Source organism: Xiphias gladius, chromosome 10 (assembly GCF_016859285.1).
Source record: "Xiphias gladius isolate SHS-SW01 ecotype Sanya breed wild chromosome 10, ASM1685928v1, whole genome shotgun sequence".
NCBI lineage: Eukaryota > Metazoa > Chordata > Actinopteri > Istiophoriformes > Xiphiidae > Xiphias > Xiphias gladius.
Window position 1 is genome coordinate 6,975,440 of NC_053409.1, and position 22,876 is coordinate 6,998,315.

Here is a 22,876-nt window from a genome sequence, read left to right on the forward strand (position 1 = left end):
GCAGGACCTAATAAGGATGCCAATCCTTCCTGAATCTGAGAGGAATTACACCAGAGTATAAATGGCTGTTGATCTCATTGCAGAGCATATCCTCCTTTAGTGGAACACACTGTACATCATCCACATCTGTGGATAACAACACAACACAACACTGACTACAGGGTGCGTGGGAAGCATATAAAATTACCTGCCAGTGATAAATGATGTAATGACACATCTCCAATAGTGCACTCGAGGTTGTAGGAAGCACTGCCTTTTCCACTGTCCTTACTAAAACCGAGAAATGGTTGCTGTAGGCGATGATAGGTGCAGAAACCAAAGGGGTGGCCTACAATTAATCACTTCATCTTTGTGGAAAATTCTTAATGTAACTGAAAAATCAAGTTCTTGAGTTTAGTCTGGGGTAAATCCCTTAACTCTTCATATAAAACAGTTTCAAAACAATTTATCAGCCTGTTCAAAACTACGATGACCCTAACAAACACTGGTTTGTAAATATATGATTTTATTACAAGTTTTATTAAGAAAACTGCTGGATTAGTTACAGTCGTAGAAAACTTCTTCCAAATTTCTCTCTAAATTAATTTGCACGGTCAGTTATGTAACAGCATCTCATTTTACTACCATTTCCTCCTCTAGAGACAAAACACAATTAGAAGCTATTATAAGCTACTTTATTTGAAGCCAGATCCAAATGTAAGTCATGGTAACAAGATCAAAAGCGCTTTCAAATAATAGCTTTGATGATGAAGGCAAAACCCTGTAAAGTCCATTGGAAAGCAAGTGAAATTCAGTTTTGATTTACCAACCAGTGGAAACTACAATCATCGGTTGGACTAATGGCCTTATTTGACTTCTGAGGAATAATTTGGAGAATTCTAGCCCACATCAGGAAATTGTACAAGAGAGTTATAAGTGGGTGTACTATGTATGAGAAAACACTAAGCCCAGGTGTGTCTCATTTTACTCAAAACTCCTTGTCTAAAGGCCAAACCCCTGCAAATACAAAGAGGTCACAGAGGAAAAAAGGACATAAAAAAGAAAACCTGGTGAAGCAGAGGGGTTAATAGAGCTTTCTCACAGCAGACATTTTGGCTTGTTACAATAGGAAAAGCACAGGTACAATAACGTCAACAATGGCTCTGTTCTATACAAGAATCCCAGAAAAAGCAATGCCAGTGAGCCCAAATGTACAATACCATGGACCCTGGCCCACCTAAATGAAATGCAGCCATCATTAATGTTATTAATAACACATACGCTTTTCCTACTTTGACATGTCAAAAAGTCTTCCTTGAAAAGGGTCTGTTGTCATATATCATGGTACATTTCTATAAAAGTTATGTTGTCAACTAAGTAGCTTTACCAGAAATGCTACTAAAATGTGCAGGATATAATAGGCGTTTTTTAAACCACTACCCACAATGTGGGGATTTTCTCTATGCAATAGGGAAACTGGACAAGAAAAGAAAAACAAGTTAATCATTTGCATTAATGAGATTTAAGAAAGCAACACCTTGTTTTTCTTTTGAGACATTAGGAACTAGTAGGTGTCCACACCATTCTTTATTCTATGCTGATAAAAAAATTGAAAAAAATTTACCAGGAGTTACATGTAAAATGAAACAAGATTATACAGTTTACAAGTCTTTTAATTCAAACTGCATACTTGCATTTACTTTAGGAATTTTCTGTTCACTTTCAAAGAAATATTTTATAAATGTCTGAAACGACACCGTAGTTTGATTAGGTACTGTATCATTACATATGCATTGTGCTGTACAATTTAGCTTACAATAATTTAAAGTGTATATTTGAAAGTATACTGAGAGGATTTGCAGTTACTGATTTAACATAATTAAAGCATTTCCAATGCATGTCTATGCACAGTATTAAACATAACTGTTTTAAGTATTATACTTAAAAGATTAAGTATAAAACACTGTTCAATGAAAACCTGATTTTCCCATTACATTCCAATGTTTTGTTACTCATAACAGCCATGCAAAAATTAAACGGAATATTAATACAATACATTAGTGAAATATGGAGGCATTGACAATTTGACAGTCTTTATTCATCTATTAATAATCACTTTTTACAAAATTCACATTGGTGTTATCTTTCTGGCTCTGAAGGTAGCCTCTCTTCCAGTCAGTCCATTTAATTAACCAATCTGTGACTGTCAGGATCAGTGACAACTTAATTTGACAAAACACTAGTGTCTTCTATAAGCCACTTTTTTCAAGTATGGGCTTTATGTAAGTTGTTGTAACAAGATCAAAAGCACTGTTTATCTGCTGCTCTGAATCCTCCAAATCCCACAGGGAAGTCAGTGAAATTAAGTTATGCACTTCACCTCAGGTAAATCACAGAGAAAATAAGATCTTGTGTAATCTAATTTAAGTGTATATGAATCCAGGTCAACAAAAAACACAGATGCTAAATGGCTATTTTTTTAAAATTATGGTGACAATGAAAAGAAGGTTGGTATAACAAAATAAACTTGATTAGGCCAGCAAAGATGCATTTCTTCCCTTATAGAGAGATCTAAATGATTGTGAGCTATCTGGGCCATTGGGATGAAATTAATTTCATACCTAAAACAGTCCAATATCTGCCACATACAGCATTTCTACATGCACACATTTCAATCTGAGTCGCATTAAAAACCTCTCTGGCATTGTCAAGCACACAAGCCGCTGTTTCTTTTTCACGTGGCAAAATTCCCTCAGACACGTAGAGCTGCCTGTGAAAATATGCAAGTGAGCAAGAGCCTAATTGCTGTCACCATGGCTCCACAATGACAGGAACTACCTCCCAGGGAATGTAACTGGATGATGATGGGGCAGAGAGCGAGAATAACAAAGAGAAATAAGGCAGAAGAAAGGGAGAAAAAAAAGAACGTGACTGGAGGAAAAAGACAATGTCGAAGCAGACAGACAGCAACAAAAAGGCTAAGGAAGGCTGATGTTTCCTGTCTGCTAACACTATACATTAAACATGTCCTCCTGGTTAATAAATAGATGTTACAGAAAACATAAGAGTGGAAAACCGCAACCTGCTTGCCATACATCCACCACCAGAAATGCGTCATCTAACAGCTCAAGTAGAGACCTGGTTAGGATCAAATGGTGTCTTCAGGTGAGGGTCTGTGCTCCTCTGGTGACTGGCTGTGTGGTGGGGAGGGGAAGGACTGCTGAGGAGGAGGAGGAGGACCCATGTCAGGTGGAAGGGGCTGCATGGGGGGAGCATAGTGAGGATGAGGAACTGGAGGTCCACCGGGAGGGAAACGAGGAGGGAACATCATCCCTGGAGGCGGAGGGCCCCACACTGGAGACAAAGCAGGAAACACAGAATAAAGTTTACACCAATGACGTCTGGAGATAAGATAGTACATGCTGTGAAGGCTGCCACTGCTTACTAGGCATCATGGGAGGGCCCCCCGGTCCCCTGGGAGGGTAGAAATCAGGAGGAGGGGGTCCATAGGGGGCTCTACGTGGAAAGGGACCGTCCATGGGGCCAACTGAGGGTCCAGGAGGGGATGGGCCCGCCATCCTTGGATCTACTTCAGGGGGAGTCCTTCGATCACCATGACCAGACTAGTGATACAGATTCAAAAAGGTAAATGTTACAGAGGCTCCAGCGGTCAGGTAACACAACAAATCCAATTCTTTTTATAATTCTAGGGAGGGATGGATCAAAATCCACCAAATGTATAGGTTATCACACTATGTACAGAGATGCACTTCATTATGGTACAATCCTACTATCTGTATTGGAAAAACAACTGTACTATATATTGGAAGCAGTGCAATTGTAACAACATACACAATACTGGAGATCTGTATAGAGACGCTGTATCTATATCCTATTTAACTGAACAATTTGGTCTTAACGATAAAAAACATTTCTGCAAATATTTACAAATTAGAAACTGTGTACCATCTAGCCGGGACACAGACAACTGCATTATGCATTATTTGGAATTGCTGCAGGAATGCTGGAATCTTAACTATTTCACAAATTAGCCAACAGTTTAGTAAGTAATGACTAATTTAATGTGAAACTGTTATAGGAGTGAAGTGGGAAAATAATCTGAACGTGGGAAATAGTTGGAACTGAACATGAAACTGATGAAAGATCGTTTGGGCTGGAAGTAGAGAATGAAAGTGGGACTTTCCTACATTGTACACTGGAATGTGCCCTAGTTTAATCTTTCTGTCAACATTATGGAAGTCCTGGGTAGATGGTTTAATTCAGCAATTCCTTTTACTCCAGATTTATGTTTTTCAGGGGACAGTTCTCAAATATCAAACATTGGAAGCATTGGAAAATAGATAAAGCTCCAGATTTTAAATACTGAGTAAATGCAATGGTAGAAAAAGCGTCCTATGAGTTTATGTTCAGGACAGTTAGATCCAGACTCATAAAATTTCTCTTCCTCACACAGTCACACGTTCGTCTCTCACCTCTCTGTGTTCCTGTTCACCAGGTCCAAGGCTGTTTTCTCTGTATGTGCCATCTGTATTAACAAACACATTTAGTAGTAGTTTTGAATCAGATCTGCATTCATATACATGTGTAGATTTTCACAAGCTTCCATTCAGCTTTTACATTTCAACGTGTCAAAGAGTAAGTAAATACATTTTGGAAGACAGCCATCTACAGTCCAAAAGTTACAGATGTGAACATAATGAAGCGATGATAAGCTGTTGTACAGATTCCAGTGACTCACCTGCCATGTCTGAAGGGTGGGGAGGTCCTAGCGGACCAGCAGAAAGGAAACCCCTTGGATGGGGAAGAGGGGGACCAAGTGGGAGGGGACCAGGAGGAGGCAAAAGACCCGAAGCTCCTGGAGGAGGTGGAGGTCTCCTGTACATGGGACCTCCTGGTTCTGGAAACATATAGCCTGAGAGGGAGACACACAATGAGAGAGAAAGAATACACTAAGTCATTTGAAGATATGTCAATATTATATAAACAGCTCTTCCCAAAACTGTAAATAAATCAAACAATAAATGTCAGCTTGATATTTTTGTAGGTTACTCCATTTATGAATAACTGCAGAGTGACAATGTGGACACTGGGAGTGTGAGTGACTGAAGTTGGATGTATAACAGCTTAAAAAAAGAAATATGAGGAAAAATGAATTTTGTCTTTTTTAACCTTTAAATGTAAACAACAATGAGTTTTATAAATTGTTTTTTCAGGTGGACTTTTCCTTCAGGATCATGTGTAAATGATTTCATACACTTTTATCACAGCGCTACAGACATCTGTAGTTTCCAATGTCAAAATTCAAAATGCATTAAACACAATCCACATGCACTGTTAACATGCATTTAGCATTCACATGCACACTATATGACTTTGATTGTTGACTAGCCGAATGCAGGTGCAGCTAATGACCTGAATGATGGCTGCATTCCATTTTAGCTTCCCTACGTCCAGGACCTGGTACTGTGCATGCTGGCTCACTGTCATAGCAACAGAGCCATCATTAATATGATACGCTACACCTGTGCATTGACAGCAGCAAGTCAAAGTTTCTTCTGTGAAATAGGCCTTTTTGGTTCCCAAAACACTGTTCAGACATACTGGGCTTCAATACAATCACGGTTAAAATAGTGCATTCAAAAGCATGTAAACGATGTATCAATTAATCAATGAATAGTTTGTGACACAACAGAAATTAGGTGGTGCCACATTCGAATATCTGCCCCTGACAGTGAAGACTTATAAAATAAATGTTGCTACAGTCTGAAGGCCGATTCTCCCTTTGATATACAAAGAGCAGGAATCAGCAGGCTAGAGCTATTTTATTTTCTTTGCAGTCACAACTGAGCACTAGTATTGTGAGCACATTTTTTTTTTTTCATTTCATGTTTTAATTCAAGTCACCTTCAAAGAACTAGACCCCCCCCCACAACACAGCACCACAGTAAAACAAAGAAATAAATCAATATAATGCCGTAAACAAAGTAATAGCTCCTGTCATTTAAACTGTATGATACACGAGGAAAAAAATGCTGGTAAAAAAACAAATCAATAAAAATCACCATTAAATAGGAGTTCAAACTCTTGATCACTGTCCTGCTTAGTTTTGGATCAAACTGAGGAAATATCTTCATTTCTGTTTGTTAAATATGATGCAAATCATTATCCACGGTAGGTAGGTCAGGGTGGTCAGGTTCTGTGGGCATCCACTAGAACTTTCTGATTCTCTCTGTCTTTCTTTTCCTTACACATACACACACACCTGGAGGTCCTAGGGGCCCTGGGGGCCCAGAGGGCCCAGGGGGTCCTGGCAGAGGTCCCCTGCGATCTCTCTCCCATGTAGGAGAGATTGAGCCACTGTCTGAATGAGGACCTCCACTCCGCTCCATCTCCCCTTGGCCACCTGGGGGCTCCACGGGACCACGACACACTGTGGAGGAAAGGTACAGAAGAAAGAGACAGTAGGAGGGAAAGGAGGAGGAGAGCAGAGGTGATTGAAGATGGTGATGAGCATGAGAGAAAGAGAGAGAGACAGACACAGAGGGAAAGAGGTAGACAGAGAGGGAACGAAACAAGTAGAACCAAGAGCCCAACACAAAATAACAGACAGTGAAGACAATAAGGAAAACTGAGATGATAATAGAGGTATCACTGTCATATACTCATTGGACTTTTCCAATTGACTCTGCAAAGTGCCAATAGCATGCCAGCATAGAAACCATGCTACTACAGATGTTTCAGCATCTACAGTTCATCATGCTGCAGCCAGCTGGTTATCTCCAACATGCCGCACGTGTTTATTGTAATGACTTTGTGAGACTGAATTAGCAAATGTACTGTACCAAAAACAAGATGCAAGTTTTTTTAATCAGCAAAACCTAGTAATTATTTAAAACACCTCACAGCTACTAAGCTTAGAGGATACAATGAGAGCAGTGTATGGATGAAAATTATGAAACCACGTCTACAGTGGCTGTTTATGTGGATCAGTACGATGGCCTTTTCTGGTTTTGTGTATAGCTGTATGTGGCTGTATATTTGTGGTTATTTCACTGTACATTTGTGCATGTGTGTGCATGTGTATACCTCTAGGAGACAATCTAGCAGGTGGTCCATCCATTAATGTAGGTGGAGACAGAAAAGCTCTGGTTTCAGATGCTGGTCGACCCAGAGGAGAAGGACCATACGGTGACCTTTCAGCTGGAGATAAAGGAGAGTTTGGTGAGTCCAAAGTCAAGGAAATCTGTGGCCCACTATTTCCACGCCAGGGTCTAAGAGTCACAGGATATAGTGTTTTCTCAATAATACATGATTGGTGTATGAATGTGTGTGTGTGTGTGTGTGTGTGTGTGTGTGTGAGTGTGCGCGTGAGAGTGTGTGTGTGTATGTTCACCTCTGAAAGGCAGTGGTCTAGCAACACTGTCCAAGGTGTATGGATCTTTGTCAAGGGCGTCTAGTTTAAACTGTGTGTCTGTCAGCCTGTAAACAAACACACCTTAAGTTAACAAACGACAAATATTTTTGGGACCTGACTATGTACTGGAATGTCTAAAATATATGAATAGGTAAAAGGTCAATTTAAAAGACAGATTAAAAGATCTCAGAATACAGCATATCTTTGCATTGTAAAACAAATATAAATATGTTAAGATAGGATAAGTTATGCTTACTTCTGTCTTAGGAGGGCGTTCTCTCTCCTGATGTCGGCTAGTTCTCTATCTGCTGCTCGGGCTGCGAGCTAGAAAATCAGGCCAAGCTAAGTAACATGACATATGTACATAGATACAGCTACAGTCAAGATCTCTGTGCCTAAATGTACCATTAAAGTGAGTAAGCTGAATACAGCACTCATAAATCCTCAAGAATCCTCATAGATCCTCAAGAAAACAAATTTGTGTACCCAGATACAACATCACATTATGTCTGTGTGTGCTGCAGTGACAGACAGGAAATCTGAAAAAATATGTTTGACACCAATATTGACTGACACGACTGATATGATGATATGATCTCAGCATGTTTGTCCCATGTTTGTGGAATCGTTTAAGGTGGAGTTTTACTAACCCAGTTATTGTGAGCCTTCCTCTCATGCGCTGATATTTGGGTCTGGTAAGACTGTTTGGTTTTCTCCAGCTCTTCCTCCATCTCATCTGCTCGTTGTCTGTAGATACACAATGATTTAAAAGTGAGAACATATGTGTGGCGGGGAGGCTGTTAATGTGTTTGGTAATAGTTGGCAGAGGCAGCGACCTGTAGTTGTTGAGTTCTTCCATGGCCAATGCAATGTTTTTGTCCGCTTTATTTAACTTCTCTTCCTTCTGCAGGCGCTCCTTCTCCTCTACTGTCAGCAGTCTGCAAAAACACATTCATTAGCACCCTAATTACTTTTTCTAACTGCTTCAATCGTTATAACTGGACTCAAACTTATTTATATAAGTGTCTTTATCCGTGTGTCTATACCTGTGCAGCTTGAGCTCATTCTCCTGGTACATTTCTGTCATAATCTGGAGTTTCTGTTGTAATCGTTGCCCCTGAGCACATGAATACAGAGTATTAATTCAAATACAAAATTAATGTAGGACACCATTATGATACAATATCAGACTAATACATAGTTGACGTCAGCTACCTGATCCGAGTAGTGCTCAGCATCTGACTGCAGAGATAATTTCTCATTCTCCAGCTCCTTAATGCTCACTAAAGGGAAAACAAATGCACAAGCACAGTGGGACACAGATGTAACATGCATGCCATCAGTGAAAATGTGTAGTCTCTACACTCATGTTACGGTTTTATAACCTCTAGGAACGGATCTTTTTATATAACAGTTTACATAACAGATTTTTTATCACCCTAAGCTTTGTTTGACTTGTTGTGTATCAGACAACTTAATGACAACCTTAGTAAGACAGACATCAGTGTTAAGTTGACTCACTTTGGAGGTCTTCTTTAGCCTTGACTTCATCATTCAGTTTGGCAAATACTCTGTCCTTGTCTTCATCTACTGATTTGAGGTCTGCATTCAGCTACACACAAGTACAAACAAAGAATATTAGCAGGTGTACATCAAACTGTATGGAGACATTTAATCTCAGTGTGTCTGGCTTGGACTTCTCTAGAAAGCTTCCAAACATTTTTTTTTAAATATTGTCCCATATTAAGCATTTTTATCAACCAGCACTACATCAAATGCAATGTGTCTGTGTCAATTTTAGTCACATACCTTTGCAGCATAAATGAGTTTCTGGACTTTCTGGAAATGCCCTTGGGGGTCTGTTATGTCCCCTCTTCCATTCTTCTCTTCTTTTCCTCGTGCCCCATTAGATGTCTCCCTCTCTGTTCCCTCTTCACCTTCTTCTTCCTCCAGATCTGAATCCCAAGCTTTCATGCTCAGCAAGCGGTCTGTCAAGGACTGGAAGCACACAATTACTGGTTTCAACCATCTTTCTCATAAAACTAATCATGTAAATTAATGTAACTGAGTCTTTTAAATACAGTTACTATCTTTTACATCGGTTTGCTGTCATATTCTGTAGTAGTTCTTGAGATCTGCCATTTATTTGAAACCCAGTCTTAATTAGAAAATGCAAGGACAGTATGCAGTAACTAACTACTGTATATTATAATTAATGCTCAACCCAACCATACCATTATACGCTCATCCTTATTGGCCACATCCTGCTGCATCCCACTGTAGGCAACCTCACGCCTCCGCATCTCTGCCTCCAACTCACTCACTCTTTCTGCCCATCCCTCCACCTGCAGCCTCAACTGCAGAGAGACCAAGACGTGCAGAGAGATGAAATGTTGGTGCAAGGAACACCGGGGAACAGAGACAGAAAGGGGAGGGACAAACATACAAAATATGGCAGGAATGGATATTATTTGTAACATTTCAGATTTCACATAGAAATCTTTCATTTCAGTCATGCAAATAAAAAAAACCCCACTCTATACCATACACAGTTATATTGTGTATGTGTGTGTGTGTGTGTGTGTGTGTGTGTGTGTGTGTGTTTGTGCAGCATCTTACCTGAGCATTGCTCTCCTGTAGCAGTGTATTCTCCTCTCCAGCTGCTTCCAGGTTCCTCTGTAGTCTGTCACTGTTCATACTGTACACTTTCAGAGTAGTTTGTGCCTAAAGACAGACAGGCATACAGCCGTAATGTCACATGAAACACAGAGAGACACTGGGAAAGGGGAAAAGAAGCAGCAGCAGATTGGAAAGGACAAGAATGTGAAGGCACAAAAAAGAAAAGGTAAAGACAGAAAGCAAGAGAGTAATGGTGAGTGCACCTGCTCTTCCTGCGACTGGAGGTCTTTGGTTTCTTCTTCAAATGTTTTCATGCTCTCTTCAAGCAGTGCTATCTGCAGGGATAAACAAATAATCCGCTTGATCAATACCACACTATACAACAGATTCTCAGTTGACCCAGTTCACTAGCCTTTCACAGTTTGGTATCGTTGATAGTAGTGTGTGTGTGCTCCTACCCTCCTCTCTTGCTCTATCCTGTGTTCTTTCTGCTGGTCCAGTTGATCCTTCAGTTGTTCAAGATCCCTCTCCAGCTCCTTTTTAGCATGTTCCAACTGTCTGGCTTTGACCTGGAGGAGCAAGAAAACAAAATCTGCTCAGAAAACCCCTTCAAATGAAAACTAGAGTCCATTTTTGACCAGTGTTGAAGCGGTTCAAGTTTTGAAATTGACCTCTTTATCTATAGTGCCATCATGAGGCTTCATGATAGAACTGTCAGCAAAAATACATACACAATAAAATATAACACATTTTGCAGTTGTGTTGGGAGACCTGTTTAAAATATTTCAAAGATTACAAAGATGACTGACTTAAGTCAGATTTTATGAACAACAATCAAATTTAGCAACTTTTTGACACTACGCAGAGCTCTATAGTTAAGCAGTCTGGTTTTGGATTATTAATATGGAGCCACACACATAAGTGAAGTGGCTTAAGAAGAAAGAAAGAACCTACTAAATTGTGACGACCTTCCAAAACAAACTACAACTTTTCCTTATGCATCTGTCCTGATCATGGTTGCTTACAGTCAGGTGTGTATCCATCAACAATACCAGAGACAAGAGCTATGTGCGTTACATCTATTGGACATGTCAGATGAACTGGTGTGTATCACCTCCAGATCACATGATGTAAAAATGTAAATGAAGTTGAAGTTTCATAGAAAGTTTTTGCTGGGCTGTTTACATTGTGCACAGATCCCAGTGCTTGCTCCTTACATCTTGTTTTTATCCGCCTTACCTCCAGATGTTTTGTCTTTTGAGTTTGGGCCAAGACACCATTGTCCCTCAATGAATCCTCCAGGTCATCATACTACAAATGGGACATAAATTAAAAAATCTATCAGATTAAATGTTGACAACACTCATGATCACCACAAGAAAATGTAGATTTCTTCAGGATTTCAAATTATGTGCATAAATATGTTCTATTAATTTATAATGAGAGTTCCAGGTTTTTACCTCGCACCACACACAACAACATAAATTAGCCCCTGCATCTTCAAAATCATCCGTTTTTAAGCCGTGGAAATCAAAACACAGAGCTATCTGACCTCTGTTGAAAAGATCCAGTGTTGTATATTAGATAGGCCCTGTCTCTAGCTAGCAGTTAGTCAGAAATAGCACCAGTACCAACCTCTTGTTGACATTTACTGAGAGTCTCAAGGACTTTACACTTCTCATCCAGCAACTGTGCAACCTGTTCAGCCATCCAACGCTCTTTACCTGAAAAACAGGGAATGCAAAACTTATAAACAAATTCAAAATGTTTTTCAAGTATTTTTTTCTGAATTATTAGTTATTATAAAAAGGGTGCACAGTTCCTCCACTTTACGCACATCTCCATCAGTACTCTTCTGTTAAACTGTTAATTTACTGTTGACCCACATTACACACTACATTCAGTTTTCCTTTGCATATTAAAGGTAAATTTACCGTTATATAACAGTTAATCTACTTTTCAGGTTCCCATTTTTTTGCACTTTTGTCCTTGCACGTATTTACTTCCTCTTTCCTAACTGAGTGTTGAGCAATTATAAAAAAGCAATTTCCCTGTGGGGATCATTTAAGTTTTTCTGATTCTGATAATATGCAGTGGTCAGAAGGGTTAAATTGGCAATCTTAAGTGATGTATTAGTTTATATATTAGTTTTATTTTTGTCAAGTCATAAAAATGTGATAAAGTAATAAGTAATGAGAACTTACTTCGATACATTCTGCTTTTCACCTGTTAAAAAATAAGAAGAAAGTAACGATAACCAAGAGGTCATTAAGGTGATTGATGGGTTGATCTATGGGCCAACTGCCAAAGGAACAAGTGTGGCCTTTTTGTATTTTAACCAACAGTACCGCTACAAATTAACCGTGAACATATACAATATATGGGATGTTGATGTGTATATAAATAGCTGTGTACTCACAGAACTATAACATCTACAGGTGAACAACAGCACTGTCACCAGCCCCACCAGACTAGAGATGATGACTGGTTCCCATGGCACCCCGTACAGGTCGGGCCCGGGTCTGATGTCATCAGGCAGCGACGATACAACCTGACCAAAGAGGAGAGCGGTTTATTATAAGAGCTGGTTTCAATGAACATCTTTTAAGTGAGATGATATGTGAGTCTCTTTAGTATGGGAACAAAATTTAATTAACTTGCCTCACATCTTGTCAACTCAGTATACTGTACACAGTGGTATACTCATTGTGGACATAAGGATCAGCGCTTTACCGTTGCATGAAGACCCTGCAAACTATTTCTATTCATTGCATATGAAAAACAGCACTACACTTATTAATGTTTTAATCTCGTTGTGAGAGTACTTTAAACATCAGAGTTTGTTTCATGCAGCTCAATCTCAACTGGCAATCAGAGCAGATGAGTTTTGCAGCTAGACATGCCTAAAACAGCTCTTTCTTCATAAGGATAGGGTTATGATTTTAGTTTTTTCTGAGGACCAAAAGAATCTTCTGATTTCATCTTCCAGTAGTTGTAACGTCCTTCCTACTGACCGCCCATAAGAGGAACGTCTGTTAATACACCATGTAGATAGAGCCTTTACAGTTTACTGCACAGCTGTTATTACCAGTATCGTATCTATCTGCCCCAGGAAAAATTAACAAACACCTGCCATCTTTTACTAAAAAGATACAGAAACAGCAGAAAAGCAGCGTAACCCCTGATAAGAGAAAATAACGTTACTATCAATTAACTAGTTAAATATCTCCAAATAACTCTGTGAACAATCACAAACACATTTGAAAAATAAAAAATTAAATATCAAAACAGTCTTGACAGCTCTTTAGCAGCATTGGTATGACACACATGTAGTCAATAATGAGGGGTACAAAATTACAAGTCGTAGCTACAGAGCTACTGAGCTGTTTTCGACTACATGACAGCCCGTTACGTTGTTTCAGCTGTGAATGCTAGTTGGGAAATGCTAACGAAACCTGCCACATAACGTACATCTTTCACTTTCTCCACGGCGATACTGTAGTAAGCCTCTGCTGTCGCCTGGAAGTCGACCGCTTTGCTGGCCAGCTGGTCATTTGCCGGATGTTCCGCCATGTCCGAATAATTTCATTTGAGTGATTAGTCTAGCTATAATTTTATTTATACCGACATTAGGAACAGAAACTTGTGCCGTCAACCGGGCTAGCGGCGAGTTCACATCCTATTCACAACACTGACGCTCAAGAGTGGACCACGTTCTGCTGCACGTCGTAGGGGGGCAGAGAATATTGAATTTATCTGCAAACTCCTCCTAACGACTTAAATAGATTGTAATTGCTCCAGAAAATGTTAGTAATGTAATAATAATATATATAGATAATAACACGACATATAGACGTTTTTATATGCACTCATAAATTCATGTAGATGGTATTAAGCCCCTGCCGGTGGAAGTGGTTCACTCGCAACGTCACCAATTGTAAAATGCCACACGGGCACATCTGAGCGCCTTAGAAGTGACACCAAGAGAAACGAGAGAAACAGGTGCTATTAAGATAACGCTAGTATTCTCAATATTGTTTATGATGACTTCCCGAGTAACTAATGTGACGATCTAAAACTGAACACATAATTATGCCATTTCACAAAAGTCTTCTTTCTCGACAAGCGTCTGGCCGTGTGTCACCTGCTTTGAGTTACGGCTACAAGTCAATAACAAGCTGGTCTAAGTAGGACATAGGTGAGGATCTGACTTGGCCTAACTCGGACCGTTCACGCAGTGCTCCTAAAGGTTGTACTCACCGAACTGGCTTCGTTTTCGTCCATTTGAAACTAGCCCTCTAAAATATTTGAAACAATTTGCCTCAGGGGCAGGTTGATTGCTTGCTGGCTCAACGTGTGTAACAGACCCACCAGCACTAAGGAATGTGAGTGATGTTGACGGAGCCGAGCTAGCTTGACAGCTGAGACGTAAGCAAAGCTGAATGCCACAGGCAGAGTCAGATCATCATGTCACAAGTTCAGTATCTTGAAGAACCAGGCCACATGTTGTACACACTTCAAAAACAGATGCCCCTTTGTACAGTAAGGGTTGGTTGGTTGTTCTGAATCAGGGTGGACCGAAAGCTGCCCATGCAAACTAGTGTTCATTTAGCCCGTATCACCTGAGAGAAATGAATTGCACTGCAAGTGCAATGTTTGAAAATGCTCATAAAGTTCCCAAGTAGGAATTTTTTTTAGGATTTACGGCACTATTTAGGGCTTTTAGTATACTTTTTTGTTGCCTGATGGAACATCCCTCTCAAATACACACTGGATATCTCTGTGCATTGTGTGTAATGCTGGTGGACAGCAAAGACGATGTAGACTCAAGAAATGTAAATAGAGTATATAGTAGTTGTATACTGTATATCTGTTCTGCTGTTCCAATATTTCACTAAGGGACTCTATCACTTATACTGTATTTCATAGTCTGTTGTCATTGGTTTATGACAAAAAAATCCACATATGGCTTAGATTTAGTGATAATTAAACTCACATGTGGCTTCCATAGATTGATATCTGCTGATAACTCCTACCTGTTCAGTAATCCGTATGAGGAGCTCCCTCGCTGCATGAACGTGAGTGGTTGAGTCTTCAGTGATCTGATGAACGAAGTCCAGAATTTGCTTCATTACACCTGGAGTTGGCATAGACATCACAAAGTTTAGAGTTTAAGCTTTCCCCCTTTGTCAAAATGATAAAGGTGATACAGTTTTATTAGAATTCAACCCAATGCTTTTATCTTTGTTTAATATATGATACTAGGGTCAAATATTGTAAATAAATGTTCCAGCCATGCCGTGATGTTCCAGGTTGTGTGTTGAAGGATTAGGACGCAGCAGGTCAAGTAACACTCCTTCTTGAATGTTACTGCTTAATATCTTTTAATCATCTTTTAATCCATCTTGATTAAGGGATACTTGAGTAATCCATACCTTCCACTGGCTGTGGTGATCCTGGCTGATTGTGAGGACGGGATGCAGGGGGCACTCTCTCTTCTTCACTTCCTTGGTCCTTCTCTTCTCTTTTCTCATCCGCAGTTTCCCTCCCTTTCCCACGCTTTTGTCCATCATTCGCCACATCCATTCTTTCATCTCTCTGGATTTTGTTATCTAGGGTTACAGAAAGATCCTCTAACTTACTTGGGTCTTCCTCAGTGGTCATTTCTTGAGCTTTGCCATGAGTTGAACAGGATGCACCAACACAGCTGGCTTCAGCTGTATTTGGGAACACATGCATTCTGATTGAGACAAATGCAAGTCAGAACCATACTAAAATTAAAAGTTTAAATTAACTTAAAATATCACTAGCATAGGCCATGATCTTTGAGGCAATGTAGACAAAAAATACCTTGATAGTTTCCTTTACTAGAGTCAGATTTTCCTGCGTTGAATGTCTCTCTCACTCTTGTAATCAGCATTTCTAGTTTCTGCAGAGCAATGAGCGTTCTAGTCCTTTCCTTGTCCTCCTGTGGTGCACCTGCAAAGCTCACGCTAGGAGCAACCAGTGCATCCATGTGATAATGCATAAGTCTTTCTATATCTGACAATATAGATTCATCATTATCATGATCTTCAGTCACAGTTTCTGAGCTTCCAAACATGTAATCCAGAAACTGCAGCTTGTGTCGCCCAAAGAGCTCCATCAAAATAGTCGTCTCATCCATACTCATATAGGTGGGGAGGTTTCTGTAGTACTTAGAGAGGGTTTTTGTTTGGAGGGGGGTGTCTGTGTTTGGAGACGGAGTATGGGGATGACAATTGGATAGAGTTGATGTCTGGATTTCGGCACAGGAAGGAGAATGCTGTGGCTGGTCTGTGGGCATGGTAACAGAAGAGTCTTTGTGCAAATCTTGTTTATAAGCCTGACTTGAATCAGTTGTGGAGTCCAGTTCTTGTTCAGGGGTCAGAGGGGCTTGTGGCTGAGAAGTCTCGCCCGTATTAGTATCCAAGCTCAGGGCAGAATCAATGGAATCCTTTGTTTCGGTGACAGGTGTTTGGCTAAAAAAGCTAAAGGCATTTTTGAAAAGACCAAAAGCTCCTCCATTTTCACTCTCTGCTGTTCTTTTATTGCGATCATCAGACGGAAGTGAAGATCCAGCAGGATCTTTAGACCCACGTGGCACAGTTTGTTCAGATATCACAGCCTGGCTCTCAACAGATTCATTAGGTGTAGCTGAAAGCTCCCATCCTCCCTCTCTCCAGGATTTACTACCAGTTGTATTATTATCATTATTCTTCATCTGCGAATCAGTGTTCTCATTCTTTCTCACATCAACGTCCTCCTCTGTGTCTGTCTTATGATTAGAGTGTATTTGCTCTGGTTTCTTGGCAGTGGAAATCCCATTGCTGCTAATTTCAGTATCTTTGGGCTGAGTATTATTCCCCGGATGGAGCACTTTGTCATCAGAGAACTCAGTGTTTTTTGCCTCACCTGGATACAATTGATCATCTTCTCTGTTCTCAGCTGTCTGACCAAGTGAAATTTCATTAGGCGGACCATGCTGGCCATTCTCACCTGAATATGGCAGATCAATGTCTTCTTTCTGATCAACTTCCAAACCATCGTCTTCCTGTCGTATTCTATCTCTCTTGGTTCCCTCAGAAGGTATTTTCTGAATCTCTCCTGTCCTGCCTGGTAATATTTGATCTCCTGTTTGGACTGTGCCTTCATCTTCTGAACTTGATCCATCCTCAGAGATATTTTCATCTCTGTCTCTCACAGATTCATCGTCAGTAGCTTGAGGACAACGTTTATTTAAACATTTAAGGGTTTCTTCTTCCTCTTTGTCCCTTCTGTCATCCTCAACATGATTAATGTGCTGCATTTCCTCAACCTTCTTTTTCTCTTCCTCGACCATTTCTACCTTCTCCTGTGTCTCCTCAGTCTTTGCGTTCTCATCTTGTATCTCTTTCTCACTGCTTTCTGACTCTGACCTGGTAATGTCATTCCGAGTGTTTTCCATCTGAACCTCCAAACGATATGACTGTCCCTGTTTTTCTTCAACTTCCATCCTCTCTTCTTTGGTCTCCTCCACCTCCTCCTGCTTCTCTTCTTTTGTCTCCTCCACCTCCTCCTGCTTCTCTTCTTTTGCCACCTCCACCTCCTCTCTTTTCTCTTCGACCTTTAACCCCTCCACCTCCTCCTGCTTCTCTTCTTTTGCCACCTCCAACTCCTCTCTTTTCTCTTCGACCTTTAACCCCTCCACCTCCTCCTGCTTCTCTTCTTTTGCCACCTCCTTCTCCTCCTGCTTCTCTTTTGCCACCTCCACCTCCTCTCTTTTCTCTTCATCCTTCAACCCCTCCACCTCCTTCTGCTTCTCTTCTTTTGTCTCCTCCACCTCCTCCTGCTTCTTTTCTTTGGTCTCCTCCACCTCCTCCTGCTTCTCTTCTTTTGCCACCTCCACCTCCTCTCTTTTCTCTTCATCCTTCAACCCCTCCACCTCCTCCTGCTTATCTTCTTTTGCCACCTCCACCTCCTCTCTTTTCTCTTCAACTTTTAACCCCTCCACCTCCTCCTGCTTCTCTTCTTTTGCCACCTCCACCTCCTCCCTTTTCTCTTCGACCTTTAACCCCTCCACTTCCTCCTGCTTCTCTTCTTTTGCCTCCTCCACCTCCTCTCTTTTCTCTTCATCCTTTAACCCCTCCACCTCCTCCTGCTTCTCTTCTTTTGCCACCTCCACCTCCTCTCTTTTCTCTTCATCCTTTAACCCCTCCACCTCCTCCTGCTTCTCTTCTTTTGCCACCTCCACCTCCTCCCTTTTCTCTTCGACCTTTAACCCCTCCAACTCCTCCTGCTTCTCTTCTTTTGCCACCTCCACCTCCTCTCTTTTCTCTTCGACCTTTAACCCCTCCACCTCCTCCTGCTTCCCATCTTTTGCCACCTCCACCTCCTCTCTTTTCTCTTCATCCTTCAACCGCTCCACCTCCTCCTGCTTCTCTTCTTTTGCCCCCTCCACCTCCTCCTGCTTCTTTTCTTTTGCCTCCTCCACCTCCTCTCTTTTCTCTTCTTCCTTTAACTCCTCAAATTTCTGTTTTTCTTCCTCTTTTAACTCCTCCAACTCATCCTGCTTCCCCTCTTCTTGTATTTCCTTCTCTCCCTGCTTCTTCTCCTTTTCATTCAACTCATTTGCCACATCTTGCTTTTCCTCCATTTCCTGCAGTTTCTCCTCTTCCTGTATTTCTTCCACCTCCTTAAATTCATCATTTTGCCCATTTTGCTTTACCTCTGTCTTCCCCTGCTTTTCCTCTTCCTTTGTCTCCTCAACCTCTCCAGTCTCAGTTTCTTTTTCTGACCCAATAGCTGCCTTTAGGCCACCTTCAGTCAAAAGGTCTTTCTCAAATCCTAATTTCTCTCTCAGAGTTTGAGCTTGTTGGAGGTTGTCTTCTGTGTTTTTCTCAGTTTCTTTTAACTTGTCTGCATCACCATCATCTTTTGTGACTCTCTGTTCGACCTGTGGAGACACAGACCCCTGATCTCCATTGTTTTCCATTGGCATTGTGCTCTCGCTAGAGGAAAATGTTCCTTTGTCGTCCTCTGAGGCTTTTTCATACAGACCCTCTGTACTTCTTTTAGTAGAATGGAACAATCCAAACGCTTGAGAGCTGCCCTCAACAGGTTGAACCTTTTCCTCCCCTTCTAACACACCATGATGTGTCTCTGGTTGTATGTTATTATCAATCATAACAAGTGTATCTGTGTTGTCAGCATCAGTTAAACTTTCATCCTCACCATGGACTGGTTCATTTCCTTCCTCACCTGTGCCTAATGATAACGAAGAAAAACTATTCCCGGTTCTCTCCTCTGTGTTGTCACTGCCTTGACTTTGTTCTGTTGATTCATCAGTCTGAGTTGTGGAAATTTCTCTGTGAAGTACCTCTGTTACTTCATCGCTCCCCTCACCTTCATGATTATCACCAATAGCACCAATTCCTATTTCAGTCACTTCCTCATCCCCACTTTCTGTTTTCTTGTTTGGCAGCGGATCTTTTTCATCCTCCTCAACCTTACCTACAGATTGCCAAGTGGAATCCGAATTTAAATCCACAGAACCAAACTCAGGCCCTGGATTGATGTCAGATAGTGTCAAAACATCCAGACCAGTGTCACTTGCAGTTTTAATTTCCTCTCTCCCTGGCTCTCTGTTATTATCCTCACCTTCATTACATATTAATTTGGGCATCTGATGTTCTTCACCCTCCATGTCTGCAGATCGTTCCTCATCTATCATGGAGGACATTCCACCTACAGTCTGGGACTTTTCCTCTAACTTGCTCTGAGGAGAAGCATTTTTTTGATCAACCGTGGATGCAGCATCAATCGGTAAGACATTATCCTTGCTGCCATCTGACAGTCTGTTTCCTAGCCAGTCCAATGTCCCTATCTTTATCTTCTCTTCTTCATGTAATTGGCTGCCTTCTAGGTCCATTGACATCCTTCTGCTCCTGAATTTTACTTTTGGCTGATTTTCTTCCTCAATTTCTCTTTCTCCATCTTGCTCATTTTTCACAGAATTTGCTTTTGTCTCACCTCCAAAGCCAAGCCACCCAGTCATGGTTGAAGTGAAGGAATCAGCATTTTCTTTATCATCTTCTCTACTTTTCACAGCATCATCTGGTTTTCTTTCTCCTCCAAACCCCAGCCATCCTGTCACTGACGAAGTTAAAGAAGTTTTGGTTGGTGTTTCTTTTCTCTCATCTTTTTTCTCGTCTTCAGTCAAATTGCCAGATTTTTCGTCATTTCCCAGACCTAACCATCCTGTCACTGAAGAACCGAGCCAGGAAGAGGAGTAAGACCCACCTTGTTGGTTCAGAGCCACAGGGCTCTCATGTGCTTCCTTTGGAGGCCCCGCAGCAGCATCACCAGCATTTCTTATTTCATCTCCTTCTGACGTTGTGCCATCAGATTGCTGTGCTGGAACTGGAAATTCTGTTGAGGGGTCTGCAAACCCTGAAGGACTTTCAGCATTTATGTCATCAGTGTATGGGATGGTTTGGCTGGATTCTGACTCCTGGATTTGGATTATCTGATCATCATTTTCATCATCATGGTCTAGATCACTGGAGTCAATAGGATAGCCAAACTCATTCATACAGAAGAAATCAGATCTCTAAATGAAGAGAGAAAATGGGGCTCTTAACTAATGAGGCATTTATATAATATAAAATCAACAAGTACGTTAAATAACTGTTGTCGTATTATATACCAGTTTTTTTTTATGTGTTTTAAGACAGCAAAGAAAAAAATACATAGAGAATAAATGTAAATGTTACTTTCTACTTATTTACTATCACCTAGTACGTTTATTATGAGAAAATGTGTTTTGTTCACAGGCTGTATCTGAAGAGCGAGTGAAATCAAAGCCCATTTACCTGTGTTTCCACTACTTTCTCTGCAGTTGCATAAATCTGTTCCTCTTGTACTGCATCCTTTGGGAAATAGCCAAACTGTTTGTCAATCTGAAATCAAAAGGAAATAAAATAGTGCATGATCATAATTGGAGCCAAAAGAGGGATCACAGCGGGAGGAATGAAAAGGAGAGGAAATGAGAGACAGGCAAAGATAATGATTCACATTTTTCAGTTTAGTTAATAGCTAAAAAGCATAAGATTATAAACAGACCCATCAGAAAACAGGTGTGATTTCTTGCAATATAAATAGCTCCACTCATGCGAAGATATTTGAAACACAATAACCTTCCACAAAAAAGGTGTGTTTGTACTTGAACTCAATTTTGTTTACTTTTGTTTCTATTATTTTTAAATCCTGTTGTATTTTCTTAGCCAATTATCACTAGGACAGTTATCAATACACATGATGAAATGTGCTACGATGTTCCATATTTCTGATAGTCCATATTATTGATAATTGTTGATAATTTCATGTCTTCAACAGGGCTGCTTATAGTCTATCCAACTCATTCCATACATTTCTCCTATTTATTTATGAATTAGTGTGTATTCAAGGTTAACACACTCCACAGTAAAAGCTTCCATCTTACAAGAAATACAGTACATTCACAGTGATTTAGTCTTTGCTTAAACTAAAAACCCCTCAAAGCAGTTTTGGGTGATTTCAGAGCATTAGCTGAATCACCAAGGTTCAGAAATTACTGCAAGGAATGGTGTTGTGTGGATCATTATTTTATCTTAATCATTAATGTTAATCAATTAAATGTAAATAAATGTGACACTGAAAAGCAGTATGGTTCTTATACAGTGGATAATTACAGTGATTGCTAAAATAAAAAAGACAAGTAGTGTTGATATAGAGTCAGGACTTCGATATGTCTTTATAATTATTCACTCATTCTGTCTCTTATAGTAGGTTGTTACATGATTAAATATAATGAAACGGGTTGGTCTAATGGACATTTGTATTTATCAGGTACAGTGTTACCATCTACAGTGTCAACATGAGTATCATTGCTAACCTAAACTATCTGTATTATAATCAAGAATAATCTCTTTAACCTGGAATGACGGGGACTGCTTGATTTGAGAAGGGTGTTCTTCATATTCTGCTTTAAAGACAGGGGGAGACAGACTGGCAAATAGATGGAGATACAAGACTTACAGTGCCTGCCCAGAGGTCTTCCCTCTTTCCAGTCAGTTTGTGGTAAACAAAGATGGTGTCTCCTTGTCTGAAGCTCAGGAAACGGCAGTCCTTGCCATGGTGGTCCCTGATGGCCTGCACCCTGCTCATCAGACCTACACACACACCCACACACACACGTCTTACTACTGACATTGACATAATGCATTTCCTAGCCTGATAACCTTTACCATCACAACTGAATGTCTAACCCTAACCCTTACCCTAATCCTAAAACCAAGTCTTAACCCTCAAACAGCCATTTAAAATTGCGGGGTCCAGCATTTTGGTCCCCACAAAGCTGCCGGACCTCATGAGCATAGTGGCCTCCAGTCCGCACAAGTTTATACACACACAGACACACACACAGACAGGCAGATAATGGCAAAGACACAGAAATCATATGAATTCGAAAATGCCAAAATATATCATATTATAACTAGAATTATTTGTAGCTTTAGGACTCACTTTCACATTCAGAGTCTCCACAGATCTTGTAGTCAGACAACGATCCCAGATTTATGGGAGGAAAAATAGCAAACACTATGCATGTAATCCCCAAAAATCTGTAAACCTTTGAAAGAGCCATTCTTGGTGTTTTAACAGGAGTGTATCAGGGGGAAATGTCCATAACTCCAGCCAGTTGTGCTGGCAAGTGGACATTGCCTCTAAGTTGTTGCTGTCACGAACGCTCAATGGTAAATGAGAGCGCTGAGATAAGATATAAGGCTAGCATAAGGATAATCATTA

At 40.5% G+C, this 22,876-nt stretch overlaps 1 protein-coding gene across 7 annotated transcripts; it reads right to left on the bottom strand.

Moving 5' to 3' along the window:
- Positions 1 to 1,551: 1,551 nt before the first annotated feature.
- ctage5 (CTAGE family, member 5) lies at positions 1,552 to 22,822 on the bottom strand. 7 transcript variants are annotated; one of them, XM_040137168.1, is made up of 29 exons: positions 22,595 to 22,822; positions 22,109 to 22,242; positions 20,905 to 20,991; positions 20,333 to 20,642; positions 20,063 to 20,185; positions 15,469 to 15,750; positions 15,070 to 15,170; positions 12,453 to 12,584; positions 12,238 to 12,259; positions 11,669 to 11,757; positions 11,273 to 11,344; positions 10,492 to 10,602; positions 10,297 to 10,368; positions 10,034 to 10,138; positions 9,649 to 9,771; positions 9,224 to 9,412; positions 8,936 to 9,026; positions 8,630 to 8,697; positions 8,461 to 8,531; positions 8,251 to 8,352; positions 8,065 to 8,161; positions 7,671 to 7,738; positions 7,394 to 7,479; positions 7,087 to 7,200; positions 6,263 to 6,430; positions 4,739 to 4,912; positions 4,473 to 4,525; positions 3,425 to 3,602; positions 1,552 to 3,333 (listed from the first exon to the last, which is right to left on the bottom strand). In XM_040137168.1, the coding sequence occupies exons 1-29, from the start codon at positions 22,713 to 22,715 to the stop codon at positions 3,128 to 3,130; spliced, it is 3,549 nt and encodes a 1,182-aa protein (XP_039993102.1). In that variant the 5' UTR covers positions 22,716 to 22,822; the 3' UTR covers positions 1,552 to 3,127. The 7 variants fall into 7 exon arrangements, with proteins under 7 accessions (XP_039993102.1, XP_039993103.1, XP_039993101.1 ...); XM_040137169.1 differs by lacking the exon at positions 20,063 to 20,185; XM_040137167.1 differs by having other exon boundaries at positions 20,063 to 20,642.
- Between the last annotated feature and the right edge of the window lie 54 nt (positions 22,823 to 22,876).